Source organism: Myiozetetes cayanensis, unplaced genomic scaffold (assembly GCF_022539395.1).
Source record: "Myiozetetes cayanensis isolate MyiCay16 unplaced genomic scaffold, myiCay2020 scf5-8, whole genome shotgun sequence".
NCBI lineage: Eukaryota > Metazoa > Chordata > Aves > Passeriformes > Tyrannidae > Myiozetetes > Myiozetetes cayanensis.
In genome coordinates, this window is record NW_026087742.1 from 25,335,398 (window position 1) to 25,355,990 (window position 20,593).

General features: G+C 40.3%; 1 protein-coding gene across 1 annotated transcript in view; it reads right to left on the bottom strand.

The window, feature by feature from the left end:
* Positions 1-1,281: 1,281 nt before the first annotated feature.
* Positions 1,282-20,593, bottom strand: part of POLQ (DNA polymerase theta) — a 49,586-nt gene continuing 30,274 nt past the window's right edge. Inside the window, 13 exon segments of the mRNA XM_050333879.1 lie at positions 1,282-2,479; positions 5,215-5,330; positions 7,065-7,218; positions 8,704-8,828; positions 10,404-10,515; positions 11,140-11,324; positions 11,882-12,000; positions 14,430-14,565; positions 15,037-15,211; positions 16,505-16,642; positions 18,327-18,520; positions 20,058-20,183; positions 20,186-20,297. Coding sequence (XP_050189836.1) covers positions 2,366-2,479; positions 5,215-5,330; positions 7,065-7,218; positions 8,704-8,828; positions 10,404-10,515; positions 11,140-11,324; positions 11,882-12,000; positions 14,430-14,565; positions 15,037-15,211; positions 16,505-16,642; positions 18,327-18,520; positions 20,058-20,183; positions 20,186-20,297 — 1,806 coding nt within the window. The 3' untranslated portion in view covers positions 1,282-2,365.

Below are 20,593 nucleotides of genomic sequence, written 5' to 3' on the forward strand. Positions count from 1 at the left end.
GCAGTGGCTACCTTTTATCTTCTCATTTGCTCCAAATTACCGCTTAATTAAAATGAACTCATTGAGTTTGTCAGGCAAAATAGTTTAGGTCTGTGTCAATCCCCTTACTGATTAGCATTACCCCTGCCTAGAGATCTTGTTGGGAAATAAGCATGAGATCCATCCTTCGGAAATTCTGAAGACAATACATGATTGGAAAATATTGTAATGTGCCAAAGAACAAGCAACCCAAATTGCAGCAGCCCCAGTGAGGCCTGAAATACAGCACAGGTGTGTCACCGCATGACACCCAGGGACAGGAAATCATTAGGCCATGTGAATTGATAATGAGTCCAACCCAGCATCTTCACAGGCAGAGCACACAAATGGTCAGGCACCAGGGTGCCGAGGCTCAGATCTGTTAGTAACAAAAGCTTTAATAAGGCAAGCAAAAAAACCGACATCAATCGAATGTTGTGGATAAAGAGCTCAGCCATCAGGTGACAGATGTCGTAGAAAACCACAGCACAGAGCAGGCAGGAAGAAAACAAAAAATCTCAATGTGAAGTGAAATACAGAATGGGAAAGAGGGCCAAGTCGGTGCTGAGAAGGACAGTCAAGGCATCCTCACCTGGGGCTCTGACTCAATACCACGTGTCCCGTTTTGCTGTACAACAGGCAGGTGGTGGATCAGAGTCAGGGATGCAGCCTTTTGTACACAGGACCCATTAAAATCTTTGAAAACTCACTGTGTTCTTCAAACCTGGGTGCCAGCTACTTCTGGTGTCAGGATAATGGCCATGCCAAAAGTGCTGCATTTGAAGTTAACAAGCTCAAACCCCGTTGAAAGCCAAGTGTGCATCCTCTCAGATCAGGCTGTAAAGGCAATTTCAGAAGTACAGTGCTCAAAAAGGATCCAGCATAAGTTCAGAAATGAAAGAATAATTAGGGGCTTGAAAATTTCTCACAGGAGGCAAGAATGAAAGATGGAGATTGATTATATTAGGGAAAGGAACTGCAGAAAAAAGATGTGATATAATAATTAGAGGCATAAGGAAGATGACAGGAGGCACCTGTCCTCCCTTTCTTGTAACATACAAGGGCTACATGATGAAAATTACAGAATCCAAGGTCAGACATTGTATGAAGTTAACTAAACAGCTGAACTTGTATAACCACCACAGCTGTCTGAAGGGAAACAAAAATATGTGATGTGAGATTTAGCCAGACCAGAAGGTAATAGTGGGGAGAGTAATGGCAAATAGTTGCAGATTAATTCCCTGCAAGCTCCTTCTTTTGAAGCATCTGATCCCAGCAGCTGACCTGAGTAAGACTCAAGACCAGCTCAGCTTGACAAGCCTGAACTCCCACAAAAACTTTCTGCCCCATCACTGAGACAGAGTCAAAGACTGAGGCAAACCATGGGGAAAATCTGAGCAGTTTTTAATGGGGCTACCAACACACAGGGTGTGAGGCTTGCCTAGGGACTCGTCTCTGAATGAAGAGCCACAGGTCACCCATCACTGTGCAGCAATTCCTGATTCCTCTCCAACACACACACCAACACCAGCAATGCTGCCACATCATCTGGGCAGACTAAGATAGGTTTTTTTATTCACAAAAAATATGAATTGCCATTAAGTTTTTAACCAATACATTGAGTTTGATACATTTCTTTAAAATGTTTTTGCTGGTGATTTTGTATTAACTCTAAGAGACTCCAAACAATATTCCTCTTGAGGCCAGTTTGCAAGGTAGCAGTAGGATTGATTACAGCAGTCAGTCACCAAAATGCTTTCTTAAAAGTCAGACTCCAACTAACACCAGTTCCACTCGCTGTGAATGCTGCACAGCTGCTCAGAAATCCAGCCAGCTGTAAAGCCACTTGAGCACCTGAGTATCATCAGCAGAACCCAGTGCAAGATAATCCTGGCAAAGGCCTGTAAAATTCTACATCAAGTGCAATCACAATGACTTTTTTTGTCCTAAACAATTACACATGAGAACTGTCAAATTATCTTTGTGCATTGTTTTAATAAAGTAATCCAGCTCATTTCACATGTAATAAATTCATTCGGCTTTGGGGTTTTGTACACTATAGTATACAAAGTATACTATAACAGAATTCATTTAAATACAGTTCTTTTTGCAATTAATAATTTCACAGTTCTGTAAACATGCTTCACTGCTCTGTCTGAGCTCTGAAGGGTTTGGCTTGGTGAATTCATACTAGCTTCCACCACACATTTCAGAAGGCAGTTTCCTGCGCTGCCTGTAGAAACGCGGCTCAGGAGGATCACACCGCCAGCAGGTGATCGCAGGCCCTCGCCCTGCCCAGTCCTCGGTGCCTTCTGCCTCACCATACGTGAGAAAGCTGCATTGCAGATCAGAGCTCCAGGTCCCGCAGGTCTCCCCAGCTAGGTCCAATTTTCACTTTAACATTCAGCTTTACCGAGAGTTTGATGGCGTTTTCCATCTCATACTTCACAATCTGAGCAACCTACAAGGAAACATCAGCCATCAGATATGCACATAACTTCAGTGCTCTGGTTTTCTGTCAACAGCTGGGGTGGACAGACACTTGGAATCCTCTCCTGCACTGACTTACCACCTATGGGAATGCAACTGAATATTTTAATCCTGACTAGGGTTTAGGTATGGAGAAACTGCATAAAGCCAGTAAGATTTTATGTAGCACATGGTTGTGGCTGGTTCTGCACTGTTTAGGACCGCTTAGACAAGAGGCAAGATTAACTTTCTGTAAAAGACTTGAGTGTCCTGCAGAGTCTCCTCCTTCACGTACCTGCATAACTGTTTCATGGAGTCTGTTCTGAAAACTTAAATGTACTGAAAGCAAGACACAAAACAAATACACCAGAAGCAAAGAATGGTGGCTCCTCCGTGCTGTGCTGGCAAAAGAAGCCCTCATTGAAACATAAACTATAAACCTCTGAGAAAGCAGATCACATTCAATGAGGGTGCTGGAAATACTACCCGGGTCCCCCCTCACTGTTTTGTTGAGGTAAGTCCTGCCCTCTGGTAAACAAGTGAGGTAACTGTTCTCTGCCCTCCAAAAGTATTCCTAAGAAAAAATTCATTTCAGTACAAAGCCAGGGAACCAAACAGTTCTTTCTGCAACTATTTCAATTATCAGAGACTGGATTTTTTTTTAACTGACTGTAAAAACCTGCCCTGGATAAAGGGACTCTCTTTCCTACTCCAAGACCCACGCAGAATCCAGCTTGTCCTGGATTGCTTATTTGAACAAATCTTTCAATTCATACCCATCCATGAATCTTTCCACAGCAGAGTGAAAAGAGGCTTTGAATTTATGGTGATTCCTCAGCTCAGCTAGAAGCCAGTGTGTCAGTAGAGGAACTATTCAAGCTTTCTGACCCTTCAGCATGTTTTCATAATTTCCTCACAGGTACCCACTATAGAAATTTCTCCATCGTTTTTTGCTGGGGAATGGAGGAGAGGATTTGAAGAGATCAGAGCATGAGAGTTTACAACAGCACTAAGAACTAGGGAGACATTTGTCTTCCAAACCTCTACACCCTTACATACCAACATTTCAAAATGATCTTGATAACCTAGAAAAATGCTTTGAAATAGGATGTAATTCAGCACAGACAAGTACAGAGTAGAAAGAAGCAGGGTAGAGAATTAGGACAGAAATAATCTACTGTTCAAAAATAGGATGAAAAATAACTGCCTGGGCAGGAACAAAATGGGGTTATCAGAGATTAAACACTGAGCAGGGCTTAATCAAGGCACACTACTGTGAGAAAGCAAGCAAATGAAATTCTGGATCACAGAAAATGTTGCTTGCATGACGCACAGATCAATTTTCCACTGTATTCAAACCACTCCAGCCTTGACCAAGGTTGGGGCCCAGTATGTTAAAAAAACCCCATGAACCATACAGAAGGGGATTCTCTGAGAACGGTCACAGGGTCCAGCAACACAGAACCAGCAGAGGATCAGATTAGGGTTGCTGCACCTAGAGCCAGGGACAGCAGCTGTGCTGCAGTGGAGACATGAAAACCTGCTGTTTCAAGTGATTGCTCAGAAAATCTATGGACAGAAATACATCCAAAGGAAGCTAGAAAAGGTGGTAATAATTGCCCTTGAAGTTGAGGTTATTAATGAAAAAAATATAATACAATAAGTAATAAGTAAATCCACTCACCTGGCTCCAGTTCTCTTGGGGAGACCATGAAAACCTGAAGTCAGTATCTAAAGATGTAAAAGCCTATACTCAGGGGACCTCAGTTTTCTACAGGAAAAATATTAGGAGCCTTTTCATCTCTAAAACAGCCTGCCTAGACTGAAGTCGCAGATGCCTGAACAAAGCTGTCAAAATGAGCAAAAGCTCAAGATGATATTCAAGAGAAAAATATTAAACCCATTTTTATATATAATATAAAAATATTATATATACACTGAAAGCTTTCTCAGACTAGGAGTTACTACTTGCCATCAGGAAATTACCTTTTGTCATTAAAGATGTGCACGCACAGAAGTAGAAGAAACATATCCCAGAGATATGGAAGCATGGCCTGGGAGCCTTCCTGTGTTTGTGCTCAGGACTTGGGAAAACACTGAGCCACAGAAAGCTGTCACACAAACACAAAAAACCTCTGTGCCCAGGCACAGGAGTGCCTTCAGGGAGGAAGAGCCCATATGCAGGCAAATATGCATGTGAAAGGCACCTTAAGTCCACACAGCACATTTCTTGTTCCTACCGTGCTGCCAACGAGCACCATATTGCTCCTGCCAGGAAGACAGGTAGGGAATGAGGAAAAAAGCACTAAAAGGACAGAGTCCTCCTTTCCCTACACAGAGTACAAACCACAGCTGTAACAACACATGTTCTGAGTGTAAACAGGAAGGCAAAAATACCTCCAGATGAGGAAACACCGTCTCTTACACCTGCCAAAAATACGAAGCTACTTCACTCATCAAGCCTTGCAGAGAAGTTGTATGATCTGCTGTTATAAGCAGCAAAGCACAGTTGAAAATAAACTTCAGTCAGGGGGATGGCTTGAGTCTGAAAATGACAGCATCAAGCAAGGAAGCATAATTTTTCACCTAATTCAACTTGGTTTTCACAGACCTTTCAGCACCCAGAGAGAGGGGATCCAGAGAAGAGAACGTAAAGTCCTAGAAGAAAAGCTTGTTTGAAACACTGTACTGCAGTAGAGAGCTGAAAAAGCAAGTGCACAGCAGTACCTGAATGACATCATCCTCTGCAACTTCATAGAGGAGCTCATCGTGCAGTTGGAGGACAAAGAAAGCTCCGCTGACAGGACGTAACATCCCCACATTTCTCTTTCTCGACAGCCTTCCTACCATGTGAAGAGCAGAGTTTGTTAAATATGACCATGCAAAAACATGTTTCTTGTATCAAAAACCTTTGCACATCCCTAATGCTGAAAAAAAGAACATGAGGAAGCTAAAACTTGAAAAGCTCATGTCTAGAGATAAAAACACAAAACATTACTATTCTACCAATAGTTTTATAGCTGAGGGAAAAATGTCAATGAAAAGTATTTGAGACATAAACATTTCAGCCTTACATTACAAAGATATGAATCAGAACAAAAACAAGAGACAGTTGTGTCTCCTGAACCATCTGTTTTAAGAGTAAAGTTCAAACAAAATCATGTCAAGTTTAATCAGAACCTGGTTTACAACATTCTCTCTGGCAATGAATTAGGATTCTGCTTTCCTTCCAGAAACATTTCAGTGGCTAGTCTAAAAAAGGAATAAGCCTCCTCACAAATGCAGTTTCTGAAACTGTAGCTACTGAGCAAAAGAGAGGGAACAAAAAAAAGAGCAGCGATTGAACAAACAAGTAAGCAACTGAAAAAACTAGGATCCTGCTAGGCCTTCCCTAACAAAACATAAAACAAACCCTTCCATGGTCAAAACTGTTGGTTTTTTTAAATAAACAAACACAACCTCACACACACAGACTCAAAAGTTATTTATTTCTCAGGTTAGCTAACAGGAGGACTTCAGTTCACAGAGAGGGTTTCAAAGCATCAGTTCCTAAAACAAGTCTCACACTGAAGCAGCAATGTTGAAGAAGCAGGATGTTCCTCTAATGGCCCAGGCATTTCTAACTTGCTGAAACAGAATTTCTTCCCGTTCTTCAAACACTTAGTATCAGTGCAGGGAAAAAGTGTCACAAATGCATCTACTCCTCTTCCTACAATTACATTGGCCAAAGGTCAGTAGCTACTGCTCCTGGAAGGCTTGTGAAGTTCTGCCAAGCATAGGCCTTCTAATCATAGCCGACCTCTGAATCTTGTCTCTCCAAAATAAAACTCCCTGATGTATTTTTAGAGGTTTGGCAATTAATTATTTAGTTTATAAATCAGACTCTTCATATTAAGGCAACTTCATGTTTCAACTGAAGCATAAGAACTATCAAAGAAATATAGCACTCCATCTCTTCAGTTGTCTTTTTAAAAATATATGATTGATGAAAAAAACACTGTCTACATTACACTAAAAAAAAAGCCTTCATGGCACTCCCCTGGGGATGAGCACCCCAGCACAGCTTTGCTATCTGCAGCCAGAAAAAAATTATGCTGATAAGTGCTTCATATAATACTCCTGCAGAGCCTGTATATCAAATCCCAGCCAACAAATTCCAGCCTTAATTCTAACCAAAAAATGTATTTTTGGAACTCGAAGTTGTTCCACTCAAATCTTTTTACTGCCTCTGAAGCCAGAGTATCTGCTCAGTTTCACCTTCCTACTTTTGAACAATTCTGTGGTGCCATCACAGACCACATCACACATGAACTCTCACTGCCAACCTTTGAAAGATCTGCTCTGAGGTAATTTTAGTGTTCTGATCACAGCATTTGTTTTAGTTTGTGTGTTGAGCAGACATTCTCCCTCCTTCCTTATGACTTCTTTCTCTACTGAACACAGATTTACCACTGTCAGGAAGTAAAGCACCTCCCACCCCTAAGCCCAAAGGTATTAACTTTTCTTCAGACTTTTTTTTTTTAACAATAGTAACACCAAAAATTTTGCTCTAGTGTGCAAAGGAGAGGCAAGCATACCGGTTTTATCTCTCTGGAAGGAGTTCTCCAGATGTCCATGGGACTTGATCACAGAGGAGAAAGCTTCCAGGCGTCTCTGAATGTTCACAGTGGCTGTTTTGACAATATCTGCAGCAGATCCCTGAACAGTTGTATTCACAGCCTGTCGCTCTGCCTGAACAAAGATAGTTGTTCTCAAAACTCACTCCAAAAAAAAAAATCAATCAAATACAGCATGTCATGTGTATTTAACTAAAAATAATAAATATATGGCCAAACACAAGCATATAAAAACTTCCAGATAAAGTGTTTGTTCTATCTGCCTGAAAGAAAGGCACATTTTAGACTAGCTTCAAACACAGAATCTCTCCAGAGGACTGAGAAAAGGATTTCCACAAATTTAAAATTAATGAATATCAAGGGTAATAACCTGCAAGAGTCACAAGCCACAAGAAGGAGAAGCTTATACACATGATAACAGTTTCAAGAGGAGTAGAAAAATCTCATAGTTAATCCAATCATCACGACACTTCTGCCTATCTTCAAAACCATCAGGAATAGATAACCGAAGGCAAGAAACTGGACTTCATGGACTAACAGTCTAGTCTCTACTTCGAACTCTGACTGCCAGAGCATTAGAGCTGTGCAAAAACACACCAGACCACCATTTTTATTGACACAAACAACCTCTCTACTAATCCCCTCCTCAGACAAGAAAACCGTATTCAAAGGTTCTTCTCTCTTTGGTTAGAACTGAAACATGTTCAAAAAGTTATGAGGATGCTGAAATGGAAGTGTAGATAATTCATTAATTGGTCTTTAATACGATTTTAAAGAATAAATCAAAGTTGAACAGAAGATGCATCTACAAAGCTTTCTGCTGAAGTATTCTTCAGATCAAATAATCAAATAATTTCAAAATATTTGACAGTCTTCTTGTTTCCCTGTCAACTATTTGGAGTACCAACCCACTTCCTCCCTCTTCTACTCTAGTCTTTAATTCCACACAGCCTTCCTACTTAGAAGTATCATCCTTCCTCCCCACAAAAATGCGCCAACATCTCCCAAGGAGTCAACTCACTCTTACTGAAGTAGAGTATGACAGATGTGTCCAAAATTACTTCGAAAAAAAATTATGCCAATGCAAAGGCATATACTAAGTAAATATTTACCTAACAAGTTAGAGCAATTTTCCTTTGAGGGAAGTAAGAAAAGGAACAAATACACAAAAAAATATAGGACTTTAATGCCCTTTCTTGTTCAAGAGCTGACAGCACGTAACATACAAAGACTGCTGAGTGGGAGCAACTCAGCCTGAAGAGTTAAAGCATATCACTGTGTGAAGGCTTTTTAAAATCATGTCCACTGATTTCAATAAATTACTCACTCCCATTTCCAACGTGGGAGTTCTGAAGGGAGGTTAGCACAGTGATGACAGCTGCACACCCAATCACGGAAGACTTACGTCAAACAGACCATGACAAAAGCTCTGTTATTCAGAGAACAACTGAGGGAACAATGAACTAAGTGAGAAGTGGAAGGTCATGACCAAGATGGCTCAGAAACCTTGTAAAACTGCAGATATGGCTATGCAAAGATATCTAATACTGTAAAAATAAAATTTAAAAAAATAATAAAAAAGGCACTGCACTCAACACACATGAGCTTTACTGTAGGGATTTGGATCTTTGATGGCTGGCAGGTATCGCCGTCTTCCCAGGATGGTCTGCACAAACCCATCTCTTCGGCAGCTCCGCACTGTCTCCCTCAAGAACTTCTGAACCCCTGTGCAGGGAGAGAGAAAGTTTTCTGTAATACAGCTGACATTCCATCTTGACTTCTCACTGAGATCACTGAAAGCTGTCTGGGATGTCCAGCAGCACAGGGATAATTCTTTAAATTTTCAAGAGCCCATCAGTGGACAAAAGCACACGATCACTCATGTGATCACGATTTGCAGCTCTGCTGCAAAACCTATTCAGATTTTTGAGGTGGAAGAGAGTGCATAGTGTCAGGATATCTGGCTGTGCACAAGGAGGTAGGAAGTCCATTCTGCACAGTGCCCAGGCATAGAGGGTCACATATGTATTATTGATAATGGAGAGGTCAGAACTCGGATCAGCACTGGAAAAGACAAGTAGTAGGAAGGGAGTAAATTGAAAGCAGAAGTCAGAGCCCTTGATGCCTCAGGCTGCCTGACTTCAGGCTGTGTCACTTCAGATTCTCGGATGAAAGAAACTCACCCACCTGCACTTTGCAAGGGAAGGAGTGAATCCCCAGTGTTAAAAAGAAACTAAGGTCACAGAAAGGTGAGACAGGGAAGAGTCCCTGTCAGTAGAAGTTCAGGTAACAACTGTACTAAAGTGGGAAAAGTTAACTTCATACCGGTTCTTTCCAAGTTTACAAAGTATAAAATGTAAAAGGAGATATTAAAAATCAAGACTGACAGCATCAGTCAATTCATTAGGTTTTTAAATTAGCAGGTTGGCAAAACGTATCAAGAGAAAATCCATGAGAAGTGAAGTTACAACATAAGGTACACTGCAGAGTTTGTATGTATGCACATGTACTGAGAGAAAGCAGAAAGTAACTTTTAATGGTCACAAAGGAGAGGCTATCCAGAAAGCAATGGAGACTAAACAGACTCTTAATAGAAAACCATTTCTCAGCATCTGTCTCCTAAAGAAACAAACCTTAAATCTTCAGAACATAATTTTGCAGCTCATTTCCAAGTTCTATGACTAGAGCTAGCTGCCTCTTATCCCATTTACCCTCCATTCCTTTTCTGATTGCAGCTCTATTCTCTCTATAGCTTTCCTAAAAATTAACATCCTTCTTAGAAATGCAACAATGTCTTTTCACAAAACATGACAGAGCTCCTCTGAGCAGCTGGATAAAAATTTAAGGGTTATATGCAAAACAGTTTATAACTCTGTGAAAGCAGAAGGCAAGAGCAGAAGAAAGAAATGGTTGTATTTAAAAATTATAAGAAGCATGGCCTAAAGTTGCATTGCATATCATTTGAAGGTACGTGTTTTAATAAGTTAAAAGTATATTTCTTATTCAGAAAGTTGAACTTTAAAACTACTCTTCAGGGCTTATTCATCAATTCAGATAACAACAAAATAATTAATGTAATAAGTAAACAACAAAGTCCTAAAGGTGAATAAAACCAGACAGTAGAGTAAAACATTATGGAGTATCAAACTGCTGTGTTCATGCACTGGATATTTTCAAAATTAAAAGCTTTTCAAGACATAGGATTAATAGGTTGAGACAAATTTAGGATTTGAAGAGACACAGAGAGAAGGAATTAACAACTACCACCACCACCCAGCTCCCAAAAGGCCATATCCAAACCTGTGTATCTTGATTTGAAGGATTCAATGTAAGTGGCAGCTTCATTTTCATCAATCCCCATCTGCTCGCCTAAGGATTTTGCTCCTATTCCGTAGATGATCCCATAGCAAATCTGCCAGAGAACAATGTGAAAAGCCACAACCATACGGTGAGCCATGAAGAGAAAGAAGAGCCAAAACAAAACGTGATTAACTGGAAGACAAGTGTACAGAAACAAGGACAAGTGTTCAAGAAGACACCACCACTGAGTCCAAGCCATTCATGCTGCTGTAGCAGGGAGATTTTCTAAGTGAGTCTGGGGGCTTACTTCATTCTCCTCCTCTTCACTTTCTCCTTCAAATGTCTTTGGAGGGCCATTGGCCAACAGTGAGGCCACAATTAATTTCAGTTTATACAAGATGCTTCCTTCAAGGACAAAGTTCTTGTTTATCAGTGCTTGTTTCCACACAACTTGGCAGGAAAAGAACAGACCCTCACAGGTGGCTGGGCCAAAACACAGACCAAAAATAGCAGCATCTAATTAAGCACGAATACAGCTGCTTTTCTCCAACTTCATCCCCAAAACCCTGACAGCTCCAGCTGAAATGCACTGGGAGTGGGGGAACATACAAATAACTACTGAACAATGATGGCAGAACACAAACAAAAAAAATATACTATTGTGACTCTACAATGTGTTGAACACTGAACTTTCCTGCCGAGAAAGCTGCTGCTGGATTTTTTTCCCTAAAATTACCTGTTTAGCTTGTTGCCTGGTCCTATCTCCAACAGCTTCAGGATCAATCATTTTCCATTCTGCTGCAATGCTCTTAAAGACATCAGTACCACTGTTCAAGGCTTGAATGAGTCGACAGTCACAAGACAAATGAGCAAGGATCCTCAGTTCAAGCTGAGAGTAATCGGCAGCCAAGATTAAGCCACCTGAAGACAAGAAGTTATCAGAAATCAGTATTTCATAAATTACTCCAGCATTCCATTTAACTTTCCAGCAAGAAGGACTAAACTTGTCCTTCATCATCTGCTCTGAAAGTTTCCCACAACAATTTCTATCAGACAAATTGTTGCCTTTTTCCCCAATGCTCAGGTCTGCTTTACCTCTACTCCCTACATCTAGAATCCATGAAAACCACATAAACAAATATCTGTCCAGGTGTCTGAGCCAGCACAGGCACTGTGAGAACTGACATTTGGATAGGAAGAACACTAGGTAGAGTGCAATTTGTGTATTAAGAGCTTCCTAAGCTAACAGATACCCTTAAAGAGGAGATGAAAGTGTGAACATGTGAATTATAACATTTGAATACTTTCCCCAACTGAAACTCTCTCTTTTACAGTCTTGCGAATAATTTTGCAGGCATGCTTTTCCGAGTAGGCTGTTCAGACAGATATATACTGTTACCAATTCTTAACTCTTCATTACATCTAGAATTTTTTGTTAACTATACACTTATCATTACAGAGCAGGATCTAGGCATTACCTGGGAAGGGAACAAAAGCATGCCTCATGCTAACAGCAAACGGTATTCCTCTTTCTTCAGATCTGTCTGCAGCCTGGAACTTTAGCCCATTAGGCAAAATACTGGAACGTTTTCTGAATCTGTGGAGACAAAGAATGGCTGCTCTTCACCAATTTCTAAAACACTTAAGAGATGCATAATCATTTTTGCCACAAAGAATCAGTGAAAACGAGTGAGGCACTAGCCTCTATTCCATTCTTCTGGACAATCCATACCTAAATTTGACCATGGGGAAACGGGACAGAAACCAGATAAACACCTGAAGGGATTTACTGACTCTGAAAAGATTTAGGGATAGATCTTCCAAGGACATTCAAGGATTCAGTTCAGAAATTGGGTAATTTCACTCAAAAACAGGTAAGATGAATGGCCCCAGATCTGTGATGAACGTATTCCAGAAAGAGAGCAAAGGAGTCCTACAGGAATCCTAAAAATTCAACACCCCACCTTCAGGGCAAACTCTTCACTCAAAATCTTTCTCCTATGCAGAATGCAAACACCAGCCCATACCTAGTAGAGACGGAATAATTTCCCCCATAACATCACCCTCATTACTGCATGCACATACACAAGTAAGCCTGTAAAAACAGAGCAGAAGTTGCAGAAGACATGCTCAAAAAAACACTGCACATTTCCTCCCTAAAGACCGAGGGAAAAATTGCCCCAAAGCAACTCAATTTTGTTTTCTAGAAGACTAGAAGTTTACAGTGTCACCCAGGTGTTTTGCATCCTCTCAGGGCACTTAACTCTCCTGGTCCACCAAGTCACTTGTAGCTGCAGCTGGAATTGTATCCCTCAGTGCACAACTCTGACACCATTAGTACCACCTACTCCCACCAGCACAAATCTACCAGTCCACTGAGTTCTCACTGGAAGGTAAAAGCTCTTTATAAATCCTTGCTGTTTAGGTCAGGGATCTTAGCAAATTCTTTATCAAAATTAAATGGTGTCTCTGAGATCAAGATTGTTTTCAGCAAAGCACAGAAAAATATTATGCTCTCTTCCCTTGTGCACTTCCTTTTCTTCTTATATGTTGTCATTTCAGGAATGGTAGGGATCAATGAGATGAAAAATGGCATCACAGAAATAAATTTTCGGAAAGAAATAAAGGTGAAGGACAACCACATGTCTGGGTACTGCAGAAAATCACACTGTTCAGCGTAGGTTCTCAGTTAAATGAGTAAGGGCTTTAAACGGCAACCTAATTTAGCTACACTACTTTGGTCAGAAGCTTCTTACAACAAGAGGAAAGAATAGTAATAGTAAGATAATAGACAGTATGGACCAGAGCTTGGAAGGCCTGTTAGACTTAGGCTGCATGACAGTTTCTTTTGTGCTAGTTGTCATTTCTGTGCCTTTAGGATTGCCCATCTGGTTGCTTAACCAAGGAATGTAGGAAAATGTAGGAAAAGTCAGCCTGATAAACAGACTCAAAGTTCAGCAGGCACTGCATTCCTTTGATGGGTTACTTCTCTACAGGGAAGACTCTCAAGAACCCAGCACACTCCCCAGCCATCCTGGAAAGCTGCTGCAAGCCTGAGCACTACAAGAGTTTTATCTCAGAACAACATTTCTGCCTCCATGGCTAGGCCAGGTTCTTCTAAAGAGAGATGAACAAGATTCTGCTACTCCTGAGCTCTCTTCCCATGACCTACCACACAAGGGTGTTAGACACATGGTGATAGGAGGCCCCAGACAGAAGAACCAAAACAAATTCTCAAATTTCTCACATCTTGCTGAGGAGAAAAAACTTGTAAAAGTTACTCAGGTGACACATATGTGACAAGAACCTGAAAGGAAAGAGAAACCGAAAGGACAGAAAACCACCACCAAGTATGAAACTCAAAGCTCACAAGGTAATTGCTATAAGATTGACCTCAGATTTCACCAGACTTCCACACAACTGTTTAGGCTTTGGTATGTAATGCTGTTAAAGCAGAATTGTAAAATCACAGAACGTACGGCATTTGGTTAACAGAAACCAAACTTAGAAATCTTTTTCTGCTACTTGACAGCTTTTGCAGTTCAGTATCACAAATGAAATTATTAACAAAGAACGAAAGAAATGTTCAACCACGTTCCATTACAGAGGGAGTTGCACAGCATAAACCAAATGAACTTTCTTCTGCTTCTTCTACAATATCCTATCCTATCTTCTAAGAATAGCTCTTAAGAAGTCAAACTAGATCCTAACTTCAATTTAGTTACTTTTCACACTCAGGCGTTCCACCCAACAGCTGGGAGCATAACATTAATCTCACCATAGAGGGTTTCATAAAGAACTTCAAAAAGCAAATGGAACCACATGCTGTTAGTATTATTATGTCTTTCTGTATCACTGATTTTGCATCACTGATTTTTAGGTGTTTGTTCCCCTGTAAGAGAAACATTGAATAACAAGTCACACTGACATGAAGCAGCCACAGGTGAATTCAGGAAAGAGAAATTTGACAACCTGATCACATTAGGATTAGAAGATTAAAAAGAAGCTTTGCCAAGATCCTCCTACCTGCCCCCTAAAACACCATGAGAATTAACATTTCCACGGGCTTGGGAGGGTGGGCTTTCTTCAACCACAGTTGGCATTTCAATCTCAAAATCTCTTGGCACATTCTGGATATTTGGCTCTATGAAGGTTATTCGACCTGAGAAGGAACACAAGGCAGAACTAAGTAAGGGTCCAAAAGGAGTTTCTCTAACTTAACACAGCTGCACACTCTCTGCATCTCCAAAATAGAAGGGGCAGAAGGGCAGGACAGAACAGGGTCACTGAGAAAACTGAAAGTAAAGAAAAAATAATTTGGGTTTAATGGGCTTGAGGTGGTTCCCCATTTCTGTATCACTAATAAGAAACTTCCAAATCCAGAACCTGTGCCGAGGTCAGAGATTTACCTGATAATATGTGCAATAAATGAATAATACTGCTCAGGGAATACAAAAGCTATTTTAAACACAACTAGACTTTTAGGAACAAATAGGTATTTCAGTATTTTCATTTGGTTGAAGCAGAGTACAGTGTTGATTTCCTATCTTTTCCCCACAGAAAAGCTGCCCACACACACAAAAAGAAAAAAAAACAACGGTAAGAAGTGAGGATTTTGCACAGATTTCCTCACCTGTAGCTGTATGAGTCTGTGCAACTGGATATATCCTTTCCATTCCCAGTGCAGAATTCAACTGCTTTTCCCTCTGTAGCGGAAACACCACCTTAGTAATGGCATTGTTGATCCTCCTCCATTCCAATATCAGCCCTGGCAATGGGTGAAGTGTCTTTAATTTCTCCAAAACATCCTTGTGGGGAGAAAAGGGCACAACTAATCAACTGCCTTTTAAGCTTTATTTATAAAGGTTTTGCAGTTCTGCAGGAAAAAGTGACTCCTTCACTCACCTGAGCTTCCAGTGTCACTGCCTTAATATTACATAGATATCCTCTCCCTTTATACCACCTACACCTACAAAGCTCGTTTTATTACACATGAGAAGACAATCATTCTCTTTGTATTTCTGCACCCTCATCATTACTCTTAATCTGCACCAAGCAATAAACCACCTGAAATGATCAAACAAAGCATCACTTGCCATAGGTCCCCTATGTTGTCTCCTCTTGTCCAATGTTAATGCTTCTCCTCCATCTTCTTGCATATTTTAATCCCTGCTCTCTCCTATCTGTACACTAGGAACAGAAAATGAAGCCTTTGACCATGCTCCTTTAAATAAAAAGCTGATCACTAGCAATCAAATCCTTTCAGCTTAATCAGAAATATGAAGGGATTAACAAGAATTTCAAAAGACAGTGGCATGCAAACACTTCTGGAAATAACATTTTTTGTATGCAGCAGGCAGCTGCAGCCTCATCCCTCCACATCACAGAAGGAGGAAGTCTTCCCTTTGCTTCTTGCTCCCTCTCTGCCACCACCACTGCACTCAACATCTTCACTGCCACTTGAGTTTCAGAAATCAATACTTGTGTTCCAAGCCCAGACTACACTGAACAAGGAGAAACTAAGAAAACAACACAGATTAATGAGTCCTGAACACAGGGAACATATATATCTGTTAATTTCACTTGTCTTGGCAAGAGCACCCATTAGCCTGCAGCTGTAGGTATTAATGCAGGCCCACAATATTTATCAACTGGCAAGGATGTCAATAGCCTTCACATATATACAAGCATCTGATCTACTAAATTTGATAAACCATCAGATTAGCCATTCTGAAGACAAATTCTCTGAAGCACAAAATACAGAACCGATAGTAGCAGGCAGGGAAAATATGGTATTTCATCGACATGGTATTTAAGTACCTTTCAAGCTGATGTCAAAAAATTCTTCTTCTCTTGGCTTTACAAATTATTGTACTATTTTGGTCTCACATGTTATTTGGGAAATCAGATTCTGCCTGATTTACCCTTATTGAAGCTTGCCATTTATAGTCATGTCCTCACTACACTCAAGCTTTAGGAGAGGAGGAGTTACTAACTCTGCTAACAGACAAGGCAGAACCCAGTTTGAATTTCCAGTAGTAACTGGAGAAGCAAGAGACAGTTAAAATTTATTTTCAGATTAGAACCAGACTTTACTGTACCTTGGTTGTACTCAACTGCTTGCTTAATCTAATCCTGTTTCCTTTAGCAGTTGCTCTTCTGGTGTAACCCAGAGTTTTCTTGTTCCCTTGAACCTTCACATCTCCATTTTGTGGCAACTTCAGCTCCAGGAACAACACCTGCAAGAGACCAGCATTTCAAATCAGTTTCTGCATGCTACTCCCAGGAGAGAACAAAAAGCAACTGAGCATTTAAACAGCTTGTTCCAACCAAAGGATAGTACAAATGCTTCAGGTAATTAAAAAGCTGATTAAAGATCCTTGCTATCAAAGTCATTCCTCCTCATTTTAATTAACTACAAAATGCAATTTAAAATCTCATTTTCTGAACACTATAAGTTTGAGTTCAGAGGTATGTTTTTAGAAAAGGTAATTAACTCCATCCAATAAGTGAGGTTACTGCTGACAGTCAACTGTAATAAAACACAATGTTAAGATGACTAAAAGTGGGAAGAGCAATGGTGAAAAAAAAGAAGCGTTAGCAGGGAGCAGGCTTAAGAGAAACATAAATGGCATAGAGGGAGAATATAAAATATATTGTAGAATAGCTAGAATATTAGTTTTTCTAACAAATTGCCAAAAACTGGAAAATTAAGTATACACTCACTTGATGACAGAAAACACAGCTCTTCATTTTTCACTCTAGGTTTCTATGTAGCATCATACACTACTTAGCAGCTATTGTATTTCATTTCACTGCTGGCAGAAGGGAATAGGAAGCTTCTCTCACACATTTATGTAGCACAGAAATTTTACTGACACAAAACTAGAAGGGTAAAGTTCTACTAACCTATACAAGATACTTCCCATGATTCAGAACAAATCTCCACATGAGAAACTTCCACCTTCTGTAGTTCAGAGAACAGCATTTCAGAAAAAACTTCCCCTTTTCCATGGAGAAGAGTGAAACTGAAGTCAAGCATTATTTCAGGAGTTCTAACTTAGACTACTGTTACTGAGCAAGACTTCTACATTTGCAACAAGGGAAGAATATTTCTGTGGAACTTCTTTTACTGATGGCTGCTTGCAAATTTTGATTACTTCCATATAAGGTAAAGCCCCTCAGCAAGGAAATTAGTACACAGAAAAAAAAATGGGGGAAAAAAGCATGCAAAGCAATTATAATCTATTCCAATGACTACATGTAACATATATTAAAAAATATAAAGTGAAATTCTTCAGGAATAAAAGTATTGCTCATTTACAAAGAAATCTGTTCCTTAGACTTTAAAAAAAAATTCAGTTCCATACAGGTTCCTAAAAGCAAATAATAGTTGATTCAAAACTCTTAAAGCAGTCTTTCCTCCTCTTTCATGCTGTACAGGGACAAGGGCACCAATACAACTCAGTGAGTACAACTATTATTAAGAGTCAAGACTACATGACATCACATCATACCTGATGTGCAGAACACTGGTATTACAAAAAAGCTTCTCCAGTCCTGAGCCACTCATCCAAAATATTCCAAAAGCCATTTAATTGGCAGATCATCTCATGTGGCATGAGAAACCAAGGTCCTACACAAACCACATGCTTATTTCCACTTGTTTTTTCTTTCCACTTCTACTTTCCTTACCTCTGCTAAAGCTGGCAGAAACCAGAATGATCAGTAACAAGCAGGAGAGACACAGCCTCTTGCAGGCAGCAAGCCTCCAAAAGGCAAATCTCTGAGCAGAGTTGAGTTTGCGTTTTGTCTTTTCTTCTTATGCAGTCTGCCCAAGAAGTTTCTGGTTTTTCATTAGTTTTAGCCAATGCCCCTCGAGGGTAACTTCTGAGAAAGCTCTCCCCCTTACACCTCACGTACCTCTGCGATGTCGTCAGGGCTGGTCAAGGAGAAGCTGTGTCCTGCCAGCTGATACGCCTTGGTCTCGATCTCGCACAGTTTAGCTTGCATGACCTGTTTCTGGGCTTCGTATGCTGTCGTGCTAAAACCAATGCCATTCAGCTCCAGCAGAGCTAAGCAATAGTGGGTGGGCATCTCCACTTTAGAAAATACATCTGTAATAAGTACAAACCCAAGAAAAACTTTTATAAAGCAGATCAACTGCAGATCAACAGTTTCATTTAAAAAAAAAAAAAGGAGAACCCTCAGTTTTTAAAATACTGAATGTTGTGATGCACTGAAATCTTTTACTATAGATTTCATTTGAATACTTTTGTTCCTGGAATATTTCATATTCTTATCACAGAAGTATTTAAGAAAACAGCTTCTGTCACTTTTTGTTCCAAGAAATACACATCTCTTTGTAAATCAACCACAGAGATGTTTAATGTAAGGCTGCCTAACTTGATACACTTTCATTCCACCATCTACATTTTTTAAAAAGGTTTTAAGGTTTAGTTGTAACAATCATACATGATGTGGTAAGCTTGCAGTAAAATACTTCAGTGAAACTAATACTTAATCTTAGGTATTGGATACATTTAAGGGGAAACAATTGATGACCACCTATAGGTATGTGCTTTTGGTCTGGGTTTTTTTTTGATGGTTTGTTTATAAACAGCAACAAGCACTCAGCAATTATTAGTGCAAACATACTGGATCATTCATTATGGGATCACAAGAGTTTCATGGACATAACACATACATGGCAAACAATCCTATATGGGAAGGTCAAAGAGCAAGAAATCTCCTTTAGAACACATCTGAGTTTATAAACAGCAACAAGCACTCAGCAATTATTAGTGCAAACATACTGGATCATTCATTATGGGATCACAAGAGTTTCATGGACATAACACATACATGGCAAACAATCCTATATGGGAAGGTCAAAGAGCAAGAAATCTCCTTTAGAACACATCTGAGGATTTTAGGAATTGCTTCTGACAAGGAAATGCAAAAACTTTTGAAAATGTTCACGAGAAACCACAAACAGACCCACAAGTCCTCTCAGAATAGTCAGGGTACTCACCTGGAAGGTAGAGACCTAATTGGAGCCCCTGGTGGTCTAGTGGTAAAGGCGCGGCGCTATCACCGCCAAGACCCGGGTTCGATTCCCGGTCAGGGCCACTCCCGGGCAGGTGGGGCTCGTTAGCCCTTAAAGGCAACCCACCTACGTCCTAAGGACCTCGCTGCCACCGTCCAAGCTCGCTTGGCCCCGGCAGATGAACCTTAGGATTAAAGGGTGGGCTCAGTTCCGCGCACGCTGTGTCTCACCTAAAAAATCCAATGCGCAGGCTGGAAGGTGGAAAGACCTTCCCCGGATCTTCGCTCGCGAAGACTGGCCATTATTATTATTATTATTAGAGACCTAATTGATTTAGAGACTTAGAATAGACTCTGCTGTTGCCTTTATCAGTGGAACTGGTGGATATTTGGGATATAAAAATTATATTTTAATTTGATATGTTTTTTACCAAACAGATATACTTCCAAGGGAAGTTCCCTCTTTTAACAAATGAACATTTTGACACAGAATACACTTAGTAAGAACTTCCGAATTTCCTCTCTTCTACACTGATCATTCAGCCAATGGTAGCACAGCTACCTTTACCCTCCATCTTTGTCCCCAAGTGGAGGACCTCTCCTTACCTGTCAGATTTTCCTTCCGTAGTTCACCATGGAGTTGGTCCATGACACTGAAGACAAGCACAGACTCTATTGCTGCTCTGTACCTCCCAGAATGATCTCTGCTGGCACTAAGCCCCAGGCTCTGCACCCCTGGCCAGTGCCTACTGCTTCCAGTAGAGGCAGCTCGTTGGGAAGAAAGTTAGTCACCATGTTGTGAAGTGTACGTTCCTTAGAGCCAGAATCAAGCAGCCAACATGCAACCTTAAAAAGGAAGACCTCCATGAGACTTTTTATTCCATTTCAGTCATAATGCAAGACAAATATTTAGCTGGGGATTAATGCAAGGTTATAGGGAAGATAATTTTTCTTGATTTAGCAGGCAAACTGCAGTTAAAAGTTACATGATTTCAAAGAAAACCTTCAAGAGGGCATAAGTCACTGAAAAGCTTCATTCTCACTCAAAGTTATTTCTGCACATTTGAAAACCTTATCCTCTGTCAATGAAACACATCTTGAAGTGTTGTCCTCGGATGTTTTGTCTATTAAAACCTAACACA